At 36.3% G+C, this 17,478-nt stretch overlaps 1 protein-coding gene across 2 annotated transcripts in view; it reads right to left on the bottom strand.

Moving 5' to 3' along the window:
* g (adaptor-related protein complex 3, delta 1 subunit-like garnet) overlaps positions 1 to 17,478 on the bottom strand; it is an 895,910-nt gene that overhangs the window by 78,774 nt on the left and 799,658 nt on the right. For both annotated transcript variants that reach the window (XM_081759537.1, XM_081759539.1), the window contains exon 20: positions 13,859 to 14,120. In XM_081759537.1, the coding sequence (XP_081615663.1) occupies positions 13,859 to 14,120 (262 nt within the window). The remainder of the gene's footprint in view (positions 1 to 13,858; positions 14,121 to 17,478) is intronic.

Below are 17,478 nucleotides of genomic sequence, written 5' to 3'. Positions count from 1 at the left end.
CATGGAAGCTTCTCAGCTACTGCAAGTGACCTGCCAATAAGGGCAGAATACCTATGATGATGACTGTAATGTAGTTATACGGTTCTAGCACCATGTTTAGTTCCCCAATAATATAATCTTTCAGGTATTTGTGATAATAATGTCAGAAGTCGTGGTAACGACTGAGTAGAACATTCTTTATCACTGATATAAAACACAGTTGTGTTACTAGAGATGAATTTGTTGCACTGAAGGAAAGGACATTGCTTTTCAACAAACTGGTTGGACAATGGATGATGCCGAGCGGTATTGTCTTATTTTCGAAATAGAAGGAATAGTTGTGCTTTCTGTCGGTAATAGCATCGTTGGAAAAGGTTACAACTGTTTATAATAACATATCGCATGTCTTATCAGGTATCATTAAACAATAAACAAATGCGTGTAAAAATCCTTTATAGTAGCATTGTATAGGCGATCTTCGTTGTGCTCAGAAGTCTCTGTGTGTGTTCAGCTGAAGTGCGTTATATATATATCCTTTCACTGTTTTTATCATTTTCAACGAAGCGACATTTTCAATCGGTTCATGTCAGATATTTTCTTTTCCCTATAACAGGAATAAAAAACGACAAAAAATACAAATACTTGTGAACATAAGATTTTAGAACACAAAGTGCTCGATGTGGAAGAAGGTGAAAATCAGCCAGAACCATGTGAGCTGGAGAAAGCGAAGACAACATTGCTTCTGATGTCACTACTATGAACTTGGCATTGAAATCAGACGTGCCTTTGTGTCGAACGCAAGATCCAATATCAACACTATGTGCCGTGTCTCCGATTTAGTATAGTTCCCATTCAACGAACCCAATCAACCACATTTGCATTAATACCCTACAACAGAATACGGCAGGGACAATCGATCATTTAAAAGTGATTGTTATAAAGCATTTCCGTGGACTGAATACAGTGTAGGAAAAATGGAGCCTTCTGTTTTCCGTGTAGAATGTTTACGTTGCCTAGCAAAAAGAAAGGGGGGAATGATGTGTTGACATCAGATAGTTGCAAAACCTGGAAAAGAGGTATGGAAAGGAACAAGTTTCCAAAAACAGCGAGCTTCACAACTCTTCCCAGAGTGCCTCGGATTTGTTCAAACAAATGAAATCCAAAGGTATTAATATGTCTGCGCTACGTGTGTAAGTGAAGTGTATGCCAATCAGGTGAGGGAAAGCAGTCACCATGCATGTCTTGTGAATTTGTTAGGATACATCGCGGTGCAGGGAATTGCACAGGAGGGGGGAGACAGAGAAGGGGAAGATGGTGAAAATAGGAAAAATTTTCTTAGATTGGTTTGGTTGGTTATGAAGAGTAATGAGATACAACATAAGAAATTCTTTTAGTGCTTCAAAAAACGCAAAATATTTGCATCATTCAATCTAGAACGAACTGTTGGCAGATTTTCTGTAAGCTAGCTAAGGAACCACGTAAAGTTCAGGCAGAAAAGGCAAAATAATATAGTCTAATGATAGATGAATCCAAGGACATAGGTTAAGTGGAAAAACTCTTGAGTGTCGGGCGGTATTGTTTTGAAGGGATAGTGTATGAGAGATTCGTTGGTTTTCATCCCGTTGAAAATTTTTAATTCTGAGTCATTGTAGAACTATATTTTAAAAAAAAGAAGAAAAAAAAGCAGTTATCCTATTTTTCTAAACGTGTGGCTTAAGTCATTTATATCCATTGTATGAACTATAGCTTAAACCTTGTCATTGTTAATGTGTGTAAAGGAATGACTCACAGCAGAAACTTTTTTTGAACTCTTAGAATCTCTGTATGTATTTCTTTCTGGATTAATGTCACACAATGGTGCTCGAACTCATGGGAATGGTGCTCAAGTGATCGAAACTCATGTTCACGCAATGAGTGTGAGGTTGAGTGACCGTGATGTCGAAAGAACGTGAGCGTGGAGTCGAGCGATTCTGATGTTTGATTCATTTTGAAACTATAAGGTCAAGTTAGTGATACGTCAAAATGATGTGATGTGAGGTAGAGTAAGCGTGGTGACAGGATGGGACGTAAATGTGAGAGCGAGTGTGGACTGGTATTGTAATCACGGTATTAAGGACGTGCAATTAGCATTTCCGGCAAGCATTCACTCTGTTGTACACTATAGGTTAAAATCTTGTTTAATAAGAGGCTCTAATTATTTACATTCAGCATTTTATTTTTTTGTTTGCCCACAAACCACCCCAAACTCCATACCATATTTATGCAATTATTCAAGGATTTATGTATAGAAACAAGCAATAGCGCAGATGACAACATATATTAATGTCAGTATTAATTACTAGATTTGGAGTGATGCAAACACAGACGTCTGCCGTTTACTGTTGGGATGTCGATTGATGTGAATGTGATGGAATAATTATGTAAGCATGAGGAGTAATATGATGTTGAGTCGTAATTTATTGTAATTCGTTTGCGTGATGTTGAGTGAGCATAATCTGCACGTGATGTCAGCGATATTTAATGTCGATCTGAACAGACTGTACAGTTTGATTTTTATACCCATTCTAGCATCAATTACCCGTTTCGCTGGGTTAAATTTAAAAAAAAATAGTAATGGGTTCCGTTAGTCAATCATTTTTTACTATTACTAAAGCGCTCTTTACTATTACTTGAGATATCGGTCATCTTCGATCATTTTTATAGTTCTTCCCCCTCATCTTCCGCCATGTTATGTGGCTGAATTTGGATTTAAACGGCATCAGAGGTGTTAACTGTCCATCTTATGACCCCGAAAACTATGGATTCGGCACCAATATCGATCTTTTTCGATGATTTTATATCCTTCTCTCCCATGTTACGGAGCATGGCATCACAAGTGTCACTGTTCATCTCAGTGACCCCGAAAACTATGCATTCTAATGTAGTTAGGTGTGGCCACTATCTCTGCAAAGTAGAGGTAGAGTACCCGGTTTCCTTTTCCTAGTATTGCCCACGAAACGAGAAATGTATTTTCATATTCCAGACGAAACGGGAAACATGACAATTCTAGTCTCATTTTCGATATGAGAATCGAGATGAGACGAAAATTTCTCGTGACAACATTAATTTACCCAAGTCTTAGATCTGAAACATTGTTTGAGTGCTACGAAAGTCATTACAGAGTACACTTCAATAATAAACGCGTGCGTCTTCGGCGGGGGGACAGGGGGGACGCGTCCTCCCAAATATTTTGAGTACGAGATAAATGGTTCAATGCTGAAAGCATTATCTATATGGAAGAAGTAAAAACATAGGAAAGAATAAATTAAAGTTATGTCTGTTCTTAAACATTAGGTTAATGTGATTAGAATGACCGCCTGACGTGTCTGTCACTTTCAAAGAATTTTTTTTTTTTAAATTATGATTCTTGGTTAAAGTAGTCTCGGTTGTAGGCACACAATTTTTTCATTGCTTAATCAGCAACAATTGGTTTCCATGACGAAGGGAGACTGGAGAAGGGGAGGAAAGGATGTATTGAAAGTTTATCTGTGAATTAAGAAGGGAAATCTACAAAGACACGGAAATATACAATAGAAGTGAAGGTGACAAGAGGAATTTAAAAAGATAGAGAAATTTGAATTATGAGAGTAAATTTCATGCAAAGAATGTAGAACGGCAGCAAGGGATAACTATATGACAATATAGACTCTAAAGATAGAAATGAGTGTTTAATGATTGAACTGAGTTTGAAGAAGATGGAAAGAATACATTGAGGAGCCGGATGACAGCAAGAATAAACTACATTTTACATTAAAACAGGAAACGAAGTAAACGGAGATGGTTCATGGGACAAGTTCAAAAACATACAGCGAAATGAAGAACAAAAAGGTAGATAATATACCTTTTGAGTTTATTAAGAATACAGGAGACTTATAAGAATCAAAAACTCGAAATTCGCAATCAAATCAAGTGTCATCGTAAGCTTTCTTCCAGAGAGTTAAGATTTTGTTAGCTAAAAAATCGAAGTATATGAGGACTATAAAACTACAATGCTACAAATGCGTTTAAGAACGCTGAGCAGGAATTCACCGGTAGGAATGTCAAGGTGAAGAAATTACCTAAGAACCATATTATATATAAACTTAATTTTTTTCGGCAAGTAGTCTACCAGTGATGGAAGAAAATTATGATGAATTGTGTTGCTAAAGGTGGAACGAGCGGATGCCATTAGTAAAGTACACTCCAGTTTAGTCATAATTTTGACGTAACTTTAGTTGGGGTCTACTCGCCTAGTCGTCCCCGCCCACCCCCAATCTTAACATGCCAGAGACGCCCATGATAATAAATATTGTTATATCACAACCTTTGTAGACTTCTCGATTCTCGGAAAGATTCTGGACACATCAAGGCATAAGTTTTGTACTAAATTTACAAGATGAGAATGGAAAATTTCAATGTGGGATGAGAAAAGCTTTTTAAAGAACACAAGACGAGACGCGTATTCAACAAAAATTTACAAAAAGAGACGAGCAAACCTTTTTTTCTAGTCCGCTTAGCGTCGTGGGCGATTCTACTTTCCACTGGGTATCGAGTGATAAAGATAACGTGTGATGAAATTGAAGAATCCGGAGAAAATCTACAGACACGATGTTGTCCACCACAAACTCCCATGGACTGGGATCGAATCAGGGATCCCTCTCACCAGAAGTAAATGCTCCACCACTGAACCACAGCGATCCCAATTGAAAAAAAAAAAGTTTCTTTGTCCGTCTTTGTAAAATTATGGGCTGAAGTGCGGTCCAATTATAAATTAAGGAAAATAACAATCAATCTCACTGGTTCAATTTCGACAAGATGTAGCCCACAAATATACATACCGTTGAAGAATAATCCTAATCTGAAGGTAGAAAGAAAAATTTAGTGAACTGTAGCAGGAAATAAAGTGTATACTCACGAACGAATACATGGTTTGTTATTACTGCGATTTGAATAACAAATTTACTGTAATGAACTCTCAAAAATTTTTAAACTTTACATACGAAGTCAATCCAGCAAGTTGTATTTGTAGTGCAATAATTGAAAGTACAAGATACGTTTGACGAAGAATTCACAATTATACAGATCCTCGGAACTATTCAAAGGGTCTTCCTAACAGTTCTTTTTCAACAAAATATTAGAATAACACAATAGAGCAAATAAAGGGAGTACAGTGTTACTTATACATCGAATAATAGAATTTTGTAGTTCATATTATTATTATTATTATTATTATTATTATTATTATTATTATTATTATTATTATTGGTGCCTTCCATCTCAATTCAGGCAGAGCATGTACCATCACCATCTCAGATATTGTTGAAACTTTTTTTATAGCAACTAGACATGTTTTTAGGAGATCCATATTTTTTTTGTTTTGTCGAAAAAAATTTTCCCGCCAAGTAATGGGCCATCAAAGACGGGGAGTACAATTTATGAATTGTAAAAGACATGGAAAATGGTCAACTTCGGAGCCCCACCATTCAGCTATGGAGACAGGTAGAGTTATAATTCTTGTTGTGGTATGTACATAGGGATATAAATAAACTATATTTTATTATAGTTTGGTTTTCGCATGCGTATCTTTTTGTACATAAATTAACAAATGAACGTTAATTTATCTGAAAAGTCGAAGTTTGCGAATTTTTTTCGAGCACTTCCGGTTCGAATTTTAAAGTTCTGTTTTCACTGTTGGTAAGACCTAGTTACCCGCTTTTCGAAAAAAATTTTGTATCGCTTCTGTGTGCAACCGTTTTGTCGCAAAAAATTCGAGAAATTGTAAAATTCTCAAAAATCGCCATTTTTGGGCGCCATTTTCTCGAAAACACCATCTTTTAAAATTCTGAAATTTTGTCAGATGGTTTAACTTTACATGAATAATAAACACACCAAATACCATTCTCGATCAATGCTTCATGAATTAACTACAGCCTTTTGAAGTTAGCGAAGTTTCGTTAACTTTGATATCACAGTTAGCAACACTGGAAACAATAAAAATGCAATGATTTGATGATGTTTGTGGTTCACATTAATTAAATGAAGAATAAAAGGTTTTCCTGACTGTTTTTTTATTATTTTGATCAAAAAAGCTCTCTGGAATAGTAAAATGAGCCTCCCCCTTACTCGTCCGTTTTCTTAAACCGAAGTAATCTCAAATGGAAATTACGATTACGAAACACACAAATTTTAAGTTTACTTAAAATGGCCATCCAATAAATTCTGATGATCTATTAAAAGCCTGAACTATTACCTCAGTGATGACTTGGAATGATCCAGACAAAGTTTCAATTAAGTGCTATGACATTACAGTGATCGAAAAAGGACAAAAAGTTAAAAAAAAAAAAAAAAATCGAAACAATTTCTGACGCGTTCCATCAAAGATATTTACGGACTTTCTTTTAAACAGAACAATCTCAGCATAAAAATGGGTCACTTGGAATTTTATAGTATTCGACTAAAGTGGGTCAGTCCGCAATCTGCTAGAGAAGAGTGTGTGTGTGTGTGTGTGTGTGTATTGTGCAAATTTTAAGTTATCTGCTACTGCGTTGCAACAAATCAAAGGTGCAACCTGTATTGAAGCTGTCATGAGTGACCTATTTCCTTTAGTAGTATGATCCGCTGAAAATGACAGCTGTCTTCTTCAAGAATGTAGTGAATGTCCTGGAATGAAAGGAATAAGTGTGGAGTGTACGCCATATGGGAAAACAATGATCTCGTTAAAAAAAAACTGTGCCACTCTCCGTTTTCGTATCGTACATTGCTGGTTTAACTGTAAGAATTGTAATTCATGACTACATCAAGAGAATCCAAAGAGAATTAATTTCTACCGAAAAGCATCGTATAAAATGTCAAGATATTTCGTTGAAAACTGGACTGTTATTCTGCAAAGTGAAATTCAGTTATATCACCGACAAACACCGTGTGCGTGGGTTTCCTCGGGGTTCTCCCGTTTCCTCCCACTTTCTTCATTCCACCATTTCATTCATTGCTCATCATCACCGTCTCCTTTAACCTAACCGGCATAACCGTGGAACGTAAAACTCAAAGGTTTTCAGTTATATCACCGGAATATGGAACAACTGACAGTTTTGTTGTAATAAGCGACGACAAAACACACGATTCGGCTCATGTACTCATAGCCATTGACAAGATTCTAAAAATACTCGAAGAAGAGCGAAAATATAGGTTATAGAAAAAGGTTCGAACACGTGGAAATAAGTGTCTGCAATTTCGCAAACCGTGTCAGTGATTTATGATGGTGCTGCATCCCACTGTAAAAATCGCTTTCAGATGTTCGAGATGCAGACAGGTCCGATAAAGCAGTGAAACTGGCCATGCTATGGTCTCTGCGGCAGTATTAGGGGGGGGGGGGTTGTAAAGAATGTGGCAACGCGGCACAACCTTAGGCAAAAACTGATACACAGTATTAAAATCGCAGAATTCGTGAGTATAGTGCAAGTACAAACTCCGGGTATTACTCTCGTTTTGCTGCCTGGAACTGAATTCAACAACTTCCGGAAGAAAAAAAAAAAAAGAAAAGAAAAGAAAAAAAGCAAGAATAGGAAAGTATGCGACCGGTAACTGGTATTCAACGAAGTCACCTTTGGCTTTCGGAAAATAGCGAAGTTTTTATGGCAGTAACGGGTCACCATAAACTAACTTCATGCTTTCCCCAAAATTGAGCTTCTGCAATTCAAAGTGTAGATTTAAGAAGTCTGTAAAAAGGAACTTTTGTTACATACATATGCGCAAAGGCGCCGATTTGTCTGTAGATTGGGGGGGGGGGGGGAGATTCAGATGCAGAAGGTATATATATATATATGAGGATTTTAAGACAAATTGCATTCAAATTATGCCAAATATTGTATATTCATAAATACAATAGGGGGCCCACATCAGCTTTGGGGGGTCCGGTCCCCCCAGGATCGGCGCCCTTGCATATACTTATGATAACCAGTGGTGCGTAGCAGAATTATGAATAAATCATGAATTACCTGCAGTTGAAGTGCTGTTTATGCTTCCACATGGACTTTCAGCAGGGTACAGGTTTCCAGAAGATCGTAAGAGAAGTGAAAATAAGTGTTTTGTGATTATCTACAATGTGCTACGCAGGGGCGGATCCAGGATGAACTTCTGGGGGGGGGTGTAATACTGCTACTTAGAGCTACTTTTAAGAGCTCCAATCTGTGGAATGGGTTTTATTTATATATAAAATAAAGTTTCTTCTGGGAGGGCGATCGACTCCTTGGAACCACCTCTGGACGAGTTGTGAGTGTACTACTGCTATTAGCGAAGAAGACACCAAGCAAGCAAATGATTGGTCCATGTGAAAAACAAAATCAGTGAAATTTTGCTTCCGAAGACCATTTTAAGTAAGTGAACTTAAAATTTGTGTGTTTCGTAATCGTAATTCCCATCTCAGATTACTTCGTTTTTAAAAAAACGAAGAAGGGGGAGGCTCATTTTACTATTCCAGAGAGCTTTTTTGATCAAAATAATAAAAAAACAGTCAGGAAAACCTTTTATTCTTCATTTAATTAATGTGAACCACAAACATCATCAAATCATTGCATTTTTATTGTTTCCAGTGTTGCTAACTGTGATATCAAAGTTAACGAAACTTCGCTAACTTCAAAAGGCTGTAGTTAATTCATGAAGCATTGGTCGAGAATGGTATTTGGTGTGTTTATTATTCATGTAAAGTTAAACCATCTGACAAAATTTCAGAATTTTAAAAGATGGTGTTTTCGAGAAAATGGCGCCCAAAAATGGCGATTTTTGAGAATTTTACAATTTCTCGAATTTTTTGCGACAAAACGGTTGCACACAGAAGCGATACAAAATTTTTTTCGAAAAGCGGGTAACTAGGTCTTACCAACAGTGAAAACAGAACTCGAACCGGAAGTGCTCGAAAAAAATTCGCAAACTTCGACTTTTCAGATAAATTAACGTTCATTTGTTAATTTATGTACAAAAAGATACGCATGCGCAAACCGAACTACAATAAAATATAGTTTATTTATGTCCCTATGTACATACCACAACAAGAATTATAACTCTACCTGTCTCCATAGCTGAATGGTGGGGCTCCGAAGTTGACTATTTTCCATGTCTTTTACAATTCATAAATTGTACTCCCCGTCTTTGATGGCCCATTACTTGGCGGGAAAATTTTTTTCGACAAAACAAAAAAATATGGGTCTCCTAAAAACATGTCTAGTTGCTATAAAAAAAAGTTTCAACAATATCTGAGATGGTGATGGTACAATTTTATTTTTTTTTTGCCTGAGTTGAAATGGAAGGCACCTATTATTATTATTATTACCCAAACCTTATCTGCATTTGAAATGAACTGAAAAATAGTACAGTTTAATGTTATTATAATACCAGCTTTTGAAAACTGAAGATTCATTACAGGATGAATACAGAGGATAGCCATTCTTCCTAAGGGCTTGGGCTCAATCCCTCAAATTTATCATTCTTTCCCATCCAATTTAATCATTCTCCCCGTCTCCCCCAATGTACCTTTTTCTGCCTAAAATTTACCTTTCTCCAGTTTGATTGTACTATTTTAAAATAAAATTAAATCTCAGTAATTATTCTTTGAGGCAAAACCTGTGCCCTAAATCCATTTGTGGACATCTCTGTGAATACATATTACTATCGAATAAACAAAGTATTCTATGCCTGCCTGCAGAAGAGAAAACCATCAGGAATAGTAATATATAATGTTGCTTCCGACAAAACACTTTAATTTCTCAAAGCAAGAAATAAGTGAATCCATCCCTCTTCAGTAACAGAAGGAACCGTTGTCACGTTTAAGGACAGAATTACAGAAAATTCCACCATAACAGAGCGGTCAGTGGAATAAAGTAACGTTCTCTTAATGGAATAAGAAGCAGAAAAAAAAATTAGGTTCTGTGTTCAACTTTATTTTATTTTATTTTTTTATTTTTGTTTGCAGCGAAATAACGTTGCTTTCAAAGATCCCGATTCCAGATACAAAAATTCGAAGTACAAGATTAGCAACTTCTGTTCATATGGCATAACATGATAAACGCTACTCTTCCCTGTACGAAAGCTAATAGCAGCATCACTGTTGTAAATTATCACCGACATAAAGCTCATTTTTTGGATTTAAAAAGGACATTGGGAAAAATAGACTTAATTTCGAACTTTATTAACCAAGCCTCGTATATTCTCTACCATTCTAGAAACTCTTCCCTCATCGCTTTGGTATGTCTCTTCGTCTGTGTTGGTGGGCCTCAGTTCGATTTCATGGCTATAGATAGACATATGATGTGGACACAGCGACTCCCTTTGTGATTACTGTCCTGGGTCCAGAAAACGGGACACTTGCAATAACACCTACATGTTGTTATCGCCCATCGCTCGTTGGCCCATTCGAAGCATCCGCATCTTTTAAGCCAAAGAGCTCGAACTCAACATTATACGTCATAAGCGGGAAACTCCAGCCCCAAGCATTCATACACAATAGCCAACTGAAAAGAGCTTCAGTGCTTCGGCACCTTTGGGAGGATTACCTTCGTGTCGCTGTTTGCTCCTGTGCTCGTCGCACTTTATCGAAAGCAGTGTTCATGCTGCCTACAATCATAGCGTTACTATAAATATTTATGTGCATATAAACATTTTCTTTTAATACGCCGAATGTGAAAACAGAATTGGTTGATTTCTGTATGTGTTGAAAAAGGATAGTTCGTATTTTATCGCAGTAATCTTTACGATATGTGGACTTGTGTTATAAGGCGTCGTCTACAACCTCATGGATTAGGGATTACAGTTGTGGCGCCAGCTTGGGATATCCATTACAGAAGCAGCATTCAGGACTCAACCCCAGGACAGTGGTGGAACAGCACTATTGGCTAGCCGAAGAATGACGTGAGTTGTTTAGTTCGTATGTCCAGCCACCTACCTCGTTGATATAATAAGCAAAACATTGTTAACTCATTTGTTTCCTTGGTTAATGTGCATGTTATATGTGTGTTTATTAAGTGATATTATACATTCATTATTTAAATCTTAGTTTTATCATTTGTTGTAAATCTAACGCATAATTTAATCACACACAGTTCAGTATAATCTCTTTTACGTTGCCTGCATCCGAGTCAACTGCGTTCCCAGCTTCAGCATGACAAAGATGCTGGCATGGGTATGGACCGTGTCCGTTGTGGAGTAGCTGGGGAAAGAAAAGAGGCGAAATAATAAACTAAAAGTTGTTCCGAACCACAACGTACATGACGGTAACATAATTCAATAAAGAAAAGTCACGTTCTATACTTATCAAATGAAAATGAAAAATATAATTGTCACATTTATGATATCATATCCAATTTCTGAATTTTGACATCGATTTTAAAATATTGACTATTTTAAATACAGTAAAATCACGTCACACAGTACATAGACTTGATATTATTAACTATGTATTTTTCGTACTGCAAGATGGAATATTTTGATTTTTTCTGTTATTAATAAACCAAGGGTTGATTCACAAAGAAAATGGCAGTCCTGGTTACAAGGTAGAAGGACAGAATAATGTATTTGTTGTGATATAGAATTGCTTATATTCTTGCCTTTATTCAAAGTCATACTAAGTTATGTCGTTGGGGTCTAAGAGCCACAGCAATTTCTTCAGTGTCGAATGTTCAAAATACCGTTGTATGTACTGCATAGCCCTTATTAAAATAATAATAATAATAAGAAGAAGAAGAAGAAGAAGAAGCATCATTCGTTACTAGAAATTCGTAACAATTGTGCCTAAATCAGTAACTACAAATGTACAAAAATAATAAATACTACATAAGCATTATATTATAAGCAGAAACTATACTTTGGTGTCTGTAGACGTATTCCATATTTAATGCTCAAGGGTCCAATGCAATTAGTCCACATATCTACTGAGTATTGACCCAATGCATACACTGATTTGTCAAATTTATTAGCAACTTTCTCATAAACTCTAAAGCACTAAATTAAACTTCCTTGTAAATTAAAATATATTATCTGTAATATTCTCTATTATACCAGCTTTACCTATTAAACAGGGTGTTTCAGATAAAACGTCCAGTGCTTATAAATCCGAAACGGCTGAGAATAAAAAGATGAAACAAAAACTGAGATAGGAAAATGTCATAGGGCGCATTACATGGTGTTGTCGTGGTGACCCACAGGGCTCTCCTTCAAGGGGGCCCAGGGGCCAACTTCAAATTTTCAAATGGGAACATGTATTGAATCATACCTCATTCAATAGTCCTTGAAATACGAAAGAACTTTTGTAGGAAACAATTTTCGATTTGGGCCACCGTTCTTAAATGGCCGCAAAAAGTGGGTCCTATATCAGATAAAACGTCCAGTGCTTATAAATCCGAAATGGCTGAGAATAAAAAGATAAAACAAAAACTGAGATAGGAAAATGTCATAGGGCGCATTACATGGTGTTGTCGTGGTGACCCACAGGGCTCTCCTTCAAGGGGGCCCAGGGGCCAACTTCAAATTTTCAAATGGGAACATGTATTGAATCATACCTCATTCAGTAGTCCTTGAAATACGAAACAACTTTTGTAGGAAACAATTTTCGATTTGGGGCACCGTTTTCAAAATAGCCGCAAAAAGTCCTGTATCAGTTTGAAGTTAGCACCTAGGCCCCCTTCACAGAGTTTCCTGAGGGTCACCATAACAACACCACTTGATATGCTTTATCATCGTTTCTATCTCAGTTTTTGTTTCATCTCTCTATTATCAGCCGTTTCTGATTTAGGCCTATAAGCACTGGACGTTTTATCTGATACAGAACCCACTTTTTACGGTCATTTTGAAAACGGTGGCCCAAATCGAAAATGGTTTCCTACAAAAGTTGTTTCGTTTTTCAAGTACTATTGAATGAAGTATGATTCAATACGTGTTCCCATTTGAAAATTTGAAGTTGGCCCCTGGGCCCCCTTGAAGGAGGAACCTGGGGGTCACCACAACAACACCATGTGATGCGCCCTATGACATTTTCCTATCTCAGTTTTTGTTTCATCTTTTTATTCTCAGCCGTTTCGGATTTATAAGCACTGGACGTTTTATCTGAAACACCCTGTATACTACAATTAGAAGTAAACTAATCGCTGAGGAAAGTAAACCAATTTATTAATACAAAACTAATGTTTTGTTCTACCCGTATTAGTTGACAAGATATTAGGTTTATAATAATGGTTTGCTTTTTTCAACGAGTAGTTTATTTTTAATTTAAAATACATTTCAATGAAAACACATAAGGTCAAATATGAGCAACCGGATTTCAAAATCCTTTCATTTGTGTGATAAGTTACTTAATATAGGAAAGAAAATCCGATAACACCGAAAAAAAAAAAAAAAAAAAGTGGGAACGAAAAAGGAGAAAAGTTGGAATTATGCATGCGTCGAAGATTATTTTACCATCGCATCACTGATTAACTGAATTTTATGGGTGATTCAATTGCACAAGCGAAACGTAATGCGCACAGTTGCAGAACGTAAGTTTGTTACACATAGTTGGTGGAAAACATAGATAGATTTGTAAGTTCTAAATAAATAAATAAAGAAATAAAAAAGCACTCAACCATATCAATCTTAAAATTTTCATTTTTAAATGTCTTTAAAATCTCTTAGTAGAATTCCTTGATTTATTTTCAGAAGCGGTTTTCTAGGTTTGTAAACTTTGAAAATCGGTCGGAAACAAAACGATCAACCTTCTGTATTTCAGGTGTTATAATTGTCGAACATACCGTATCGAAATGTATTATTGGACTGTAATTGGAGGTCGTTGTTAAGTTCCTGTAAGTGTACATTTGAAATACTGTAAGAAGTAAGTACTAACCTTCGATTTGCTTTCTTTCTCTAATGTTTCTTCACTCGTATGTACCAACTCCATGCTTTTGTTTTCTAAAGTATGTTGCTTTTGTTTATTTATCTTTTGCTTCTTATGTGATTTCTTCTTCTTTTCCCTTTCCCCTTTAGTTTTCTTGTGTAGCTTTTTTGATTCTTCTAATGTATGGTTTGAGCGAGACGGTAGTCCCGAATCTAAAGTAATGGGAACTCTGTGTGTACGGACTGGTAACTTTTCTTCATCACGAAGTGGCCTGTAATATACAAAAATAGCTTTAGATTCTATATTTATTTTGAATACGTACAAATAGATACATCGATTACTTTTATTCTTCTATATTCAGTTATTTAAAATAAGCAATTGCTGAACAGAAAACCTGTCATTTTATTAGGTCATTTTACACATAATTTGAGGTTGAAATTCGAACATATTCTTACGAGTAAAAAATGCAATCCGATGAATTCCAAATACCTATTTATTTCTCTTCCTTATTTAGTTTTTGGAATGAACAGTTCAAACAAATCAGTATCCTACAGTTTTTGGGATAGCTGTATAAGAACTGAAGATCGTTTATCTAAAACCTGAAGTGTAGAGAAGCAAAAAGACTTCCATATAGGCGACTTTCAAGTGTTTCATCACTTACGACAGTCCGCTCTTCGACCACCAGTTGTATTCTGTCGCAACAAGTAGTCTTCGGAACTGTTTTATGGCACATCTTCGACTCAAGACATTTCTTTTCAGGTGTACAAAGACTATATTATTCTATTATTAGGATGTTTCCACTTGTCGTTGTCCGTTCCATACAATGTAAGGAACAACATTGATTTTTACAATACAATGAACAACATTGATTTTTACATTGTTAGTAACGTAACGTTGTTTTAATTTTCTCCAGTAAGAAAATCCACCCACAAGAATGAAACTGAATGAATAACTTTCGGTGCACGTGAAGAACATAACTGTTTCGTTCTTTTGGATCAACACTTCTGTACGTATTTGTTTGAATACTTTCCCAACTGCTCAGATGTATTTCACGCCTCGTATACGGTGACTACAAACCTTCACCGATCTCCTATCGTCAAGTAGAACTTGTACAGTTTTTTGTAGTTAGTTTTCCGTTGCACGACATCACTGGTTAAAATTCACCTTATGCACTAACTTGACACGTAGTATCTTCTGAATGCCACTGTGGATTCTCCGATTCTGTGAACCGTGTAATTCCCCGGTGGTGTAAGCTTCATAAGGTCCACCTCGAATATGGTTTAGTCAGGTTTACAGTCCAGGGTAGGTAGTGCTATACATCGTAGTGTAATGGTGTTCACAGTATGTCTAACATTAAAGACGTGTTTCGAGGCATTGTTAAGTTGGAACAACTATAGTGAACACTGAAAAGTGCTTTGCGGAATCGATCCACTTTCGATACCTATAAACTTCACGCAAAATAACTACTTTATTAGCAGGCTTCAGAGGGCAAAGTATGAAGTAAAGAGTATGAAAATCTGAAGTCCAAAATATGAGAAATATGAAATTTTAAGTACATAATTTATAAAACAAGAAGTATGCATGTATAAATCACCTTACATTTACGTAACGTATTCACTGATCTTTTGTGAGCATATTACATGAAATTGAAGCTTTGGAAAAATAATTTCCAAAGGCCAAAAAGGCCAAAGAATTGAAAACTATAATACTTGGTTAATTAAAATAGTCCTCATTTGCAACAACACAATTTTGTCATCGCTCAGCTAACGATTAGGTTCCATGTGAAACAAGTCTGGAGTCAATGAAGAGAAATCACCCTGTAAATCCTGCTCGAGTTGTGTGCAGTCATCTATTGTGCTTATTTTAGAATATAATTTGAGATCATCGGCAAACAACAGAAAGTGAGAGTTTTTAACATAGGTTGAAATATTAATTACAAGAGGAAATAATAGCGGACCTAAATGGGATCCTTGAGGAACACCTGATAATGTGGTAAATTTCGTGGTAATATATCCCTTGTAAGAGAGAGCTTGCTCTCGATTGCACAAGTAGGAAGCGAAGTACTCTATTGCTCGTTTAGAAAAATTGAAAGATACCAATTTCTGTAGTAGCACGTCATGGTCAACTCTGTCGGAAGCCTTACTGAAATCCGTATAAATGACGTCCACTTGACCGCCTTTGTCTAACTCTCTTGCTATGTAATCCGTTGTTGTTGCTAGATTGGTTGTTGTGGATTTATTCCTTAAAAATCCGTGTTGATCTTCAGATATGACAGGCTTTACATGGTTTAAAATTCTGTTGTATAATATGGTTTCAAGAACTTTTGCAAAGGGAGATAGGATGGCTACGGGTCTGAAGTTCTCTATCTCATTCCTGTTTCCAGATTTACGAATAGGACAAATGATACTTTCTTTCCATTTATTTGGAAATATATTGGTTTTAATGGACATATTAAAGATAATGTGGAGTGGATGCTTGAATATATATAAACAGCCCTTCACCACATACGGTGGAATATCATCTATACTACAAGATGTTTTGGATTTCAGCGCTTTAATAGCCTGCTCAATCTCCTCTAATTCTATTTCCTTTATATGAAAAGTGTCTAATATACTACATTCCGAATTATTTGTTATTAGATAATCCGTGTCGTATTTAGCGGGTACACTACTATATACTGACTGAAAATAATGTGCGAATGCCTGAGAAATTTCTTTGTTATGTTTTAACTCGTTACCATTATATGTTAGAGAATCTGACGAAAGATGCTTGGTTTTACTTTTAATAAAATACCAGAACTGCCGTGGGTCTTTTTCTATAGTAAATTCAGAATGTGAAATAAATGCCTTGTACGCTCTCGAAATTTCTGATTTAATTTCTTTTTGTAGTTCCAGGAACTGTTCACGATGGTATGCAATATTATTTAGCCCCTCTTTCCACTTTTTACGATGGTAAGATTTCCGTTTGATTTTTTTTATTATATCATAGGTAAACCAGCACGGAGATCCTTCTTTTAGGCAGAAAGCGTGCCAAGAAAAAACAAACGTACTCTAAGTCTCTTCAAAACAAACAAGGATTCTGTGACCTGAAGTATATCAGTTGATGAGGATGCACCAGCTATATCTGAAGCAGGTGCCGATGGGGATTTAAGGGACTGAGTGAAGGTAAATGTAGTAGCAAAATTAGTTTAAGTAGAGACCTCTACTGTCTGGGTATCGTGAGATTTGATTGCCGTCACTACCGAAGTAAAACTAACTGTAAACGAATAGATAGACTGCAACCGTCTGCATGCGTCAGCAGCAGGAGCGAGGGTACAGGAGATACCATGTTCAATCGACCGACCACAGTTATCACAGAGTCTGAGGCGAGCGATAAGATTCTGTAATGTGGCCAAAATATTGGCATATAAAACTATGTAATTGCAATAGAATATACGGTTGTAACTTGAGAACATAGTAAGCTGCACTCACCGTTGATGGGAGTTCAGAAATACCAAAGGTAAGAATATAGGAATGAGTAGGCGTGAGAACGCACATTAGTTTTCTGACTTCTTTTAACATCAATTACATGGTGATCGTGGAATTTGTCTTTTAACTGCTCTTCGCTGACATTTTGGAGATCAAAACGAG

The sequence above is a fragment of the Thermobia domestica genome, chromosome 5 (assembly GCF_964235325.1).
Source record: "Thermobia domestica chromosome 5, izTheDome1.hap1.1, whole genome shotgun sequence".
Taxonomy (NCBI): domain Eukaryota; kingdom Metazoa; phylum Arthropoda; class Insecta; order Zygentoma; family Lepismatidae; genus Thermobia; species Thermobia domestica.
This window is presented reverse-complemented; position numbering and strand designations above follow the sequence as displayed.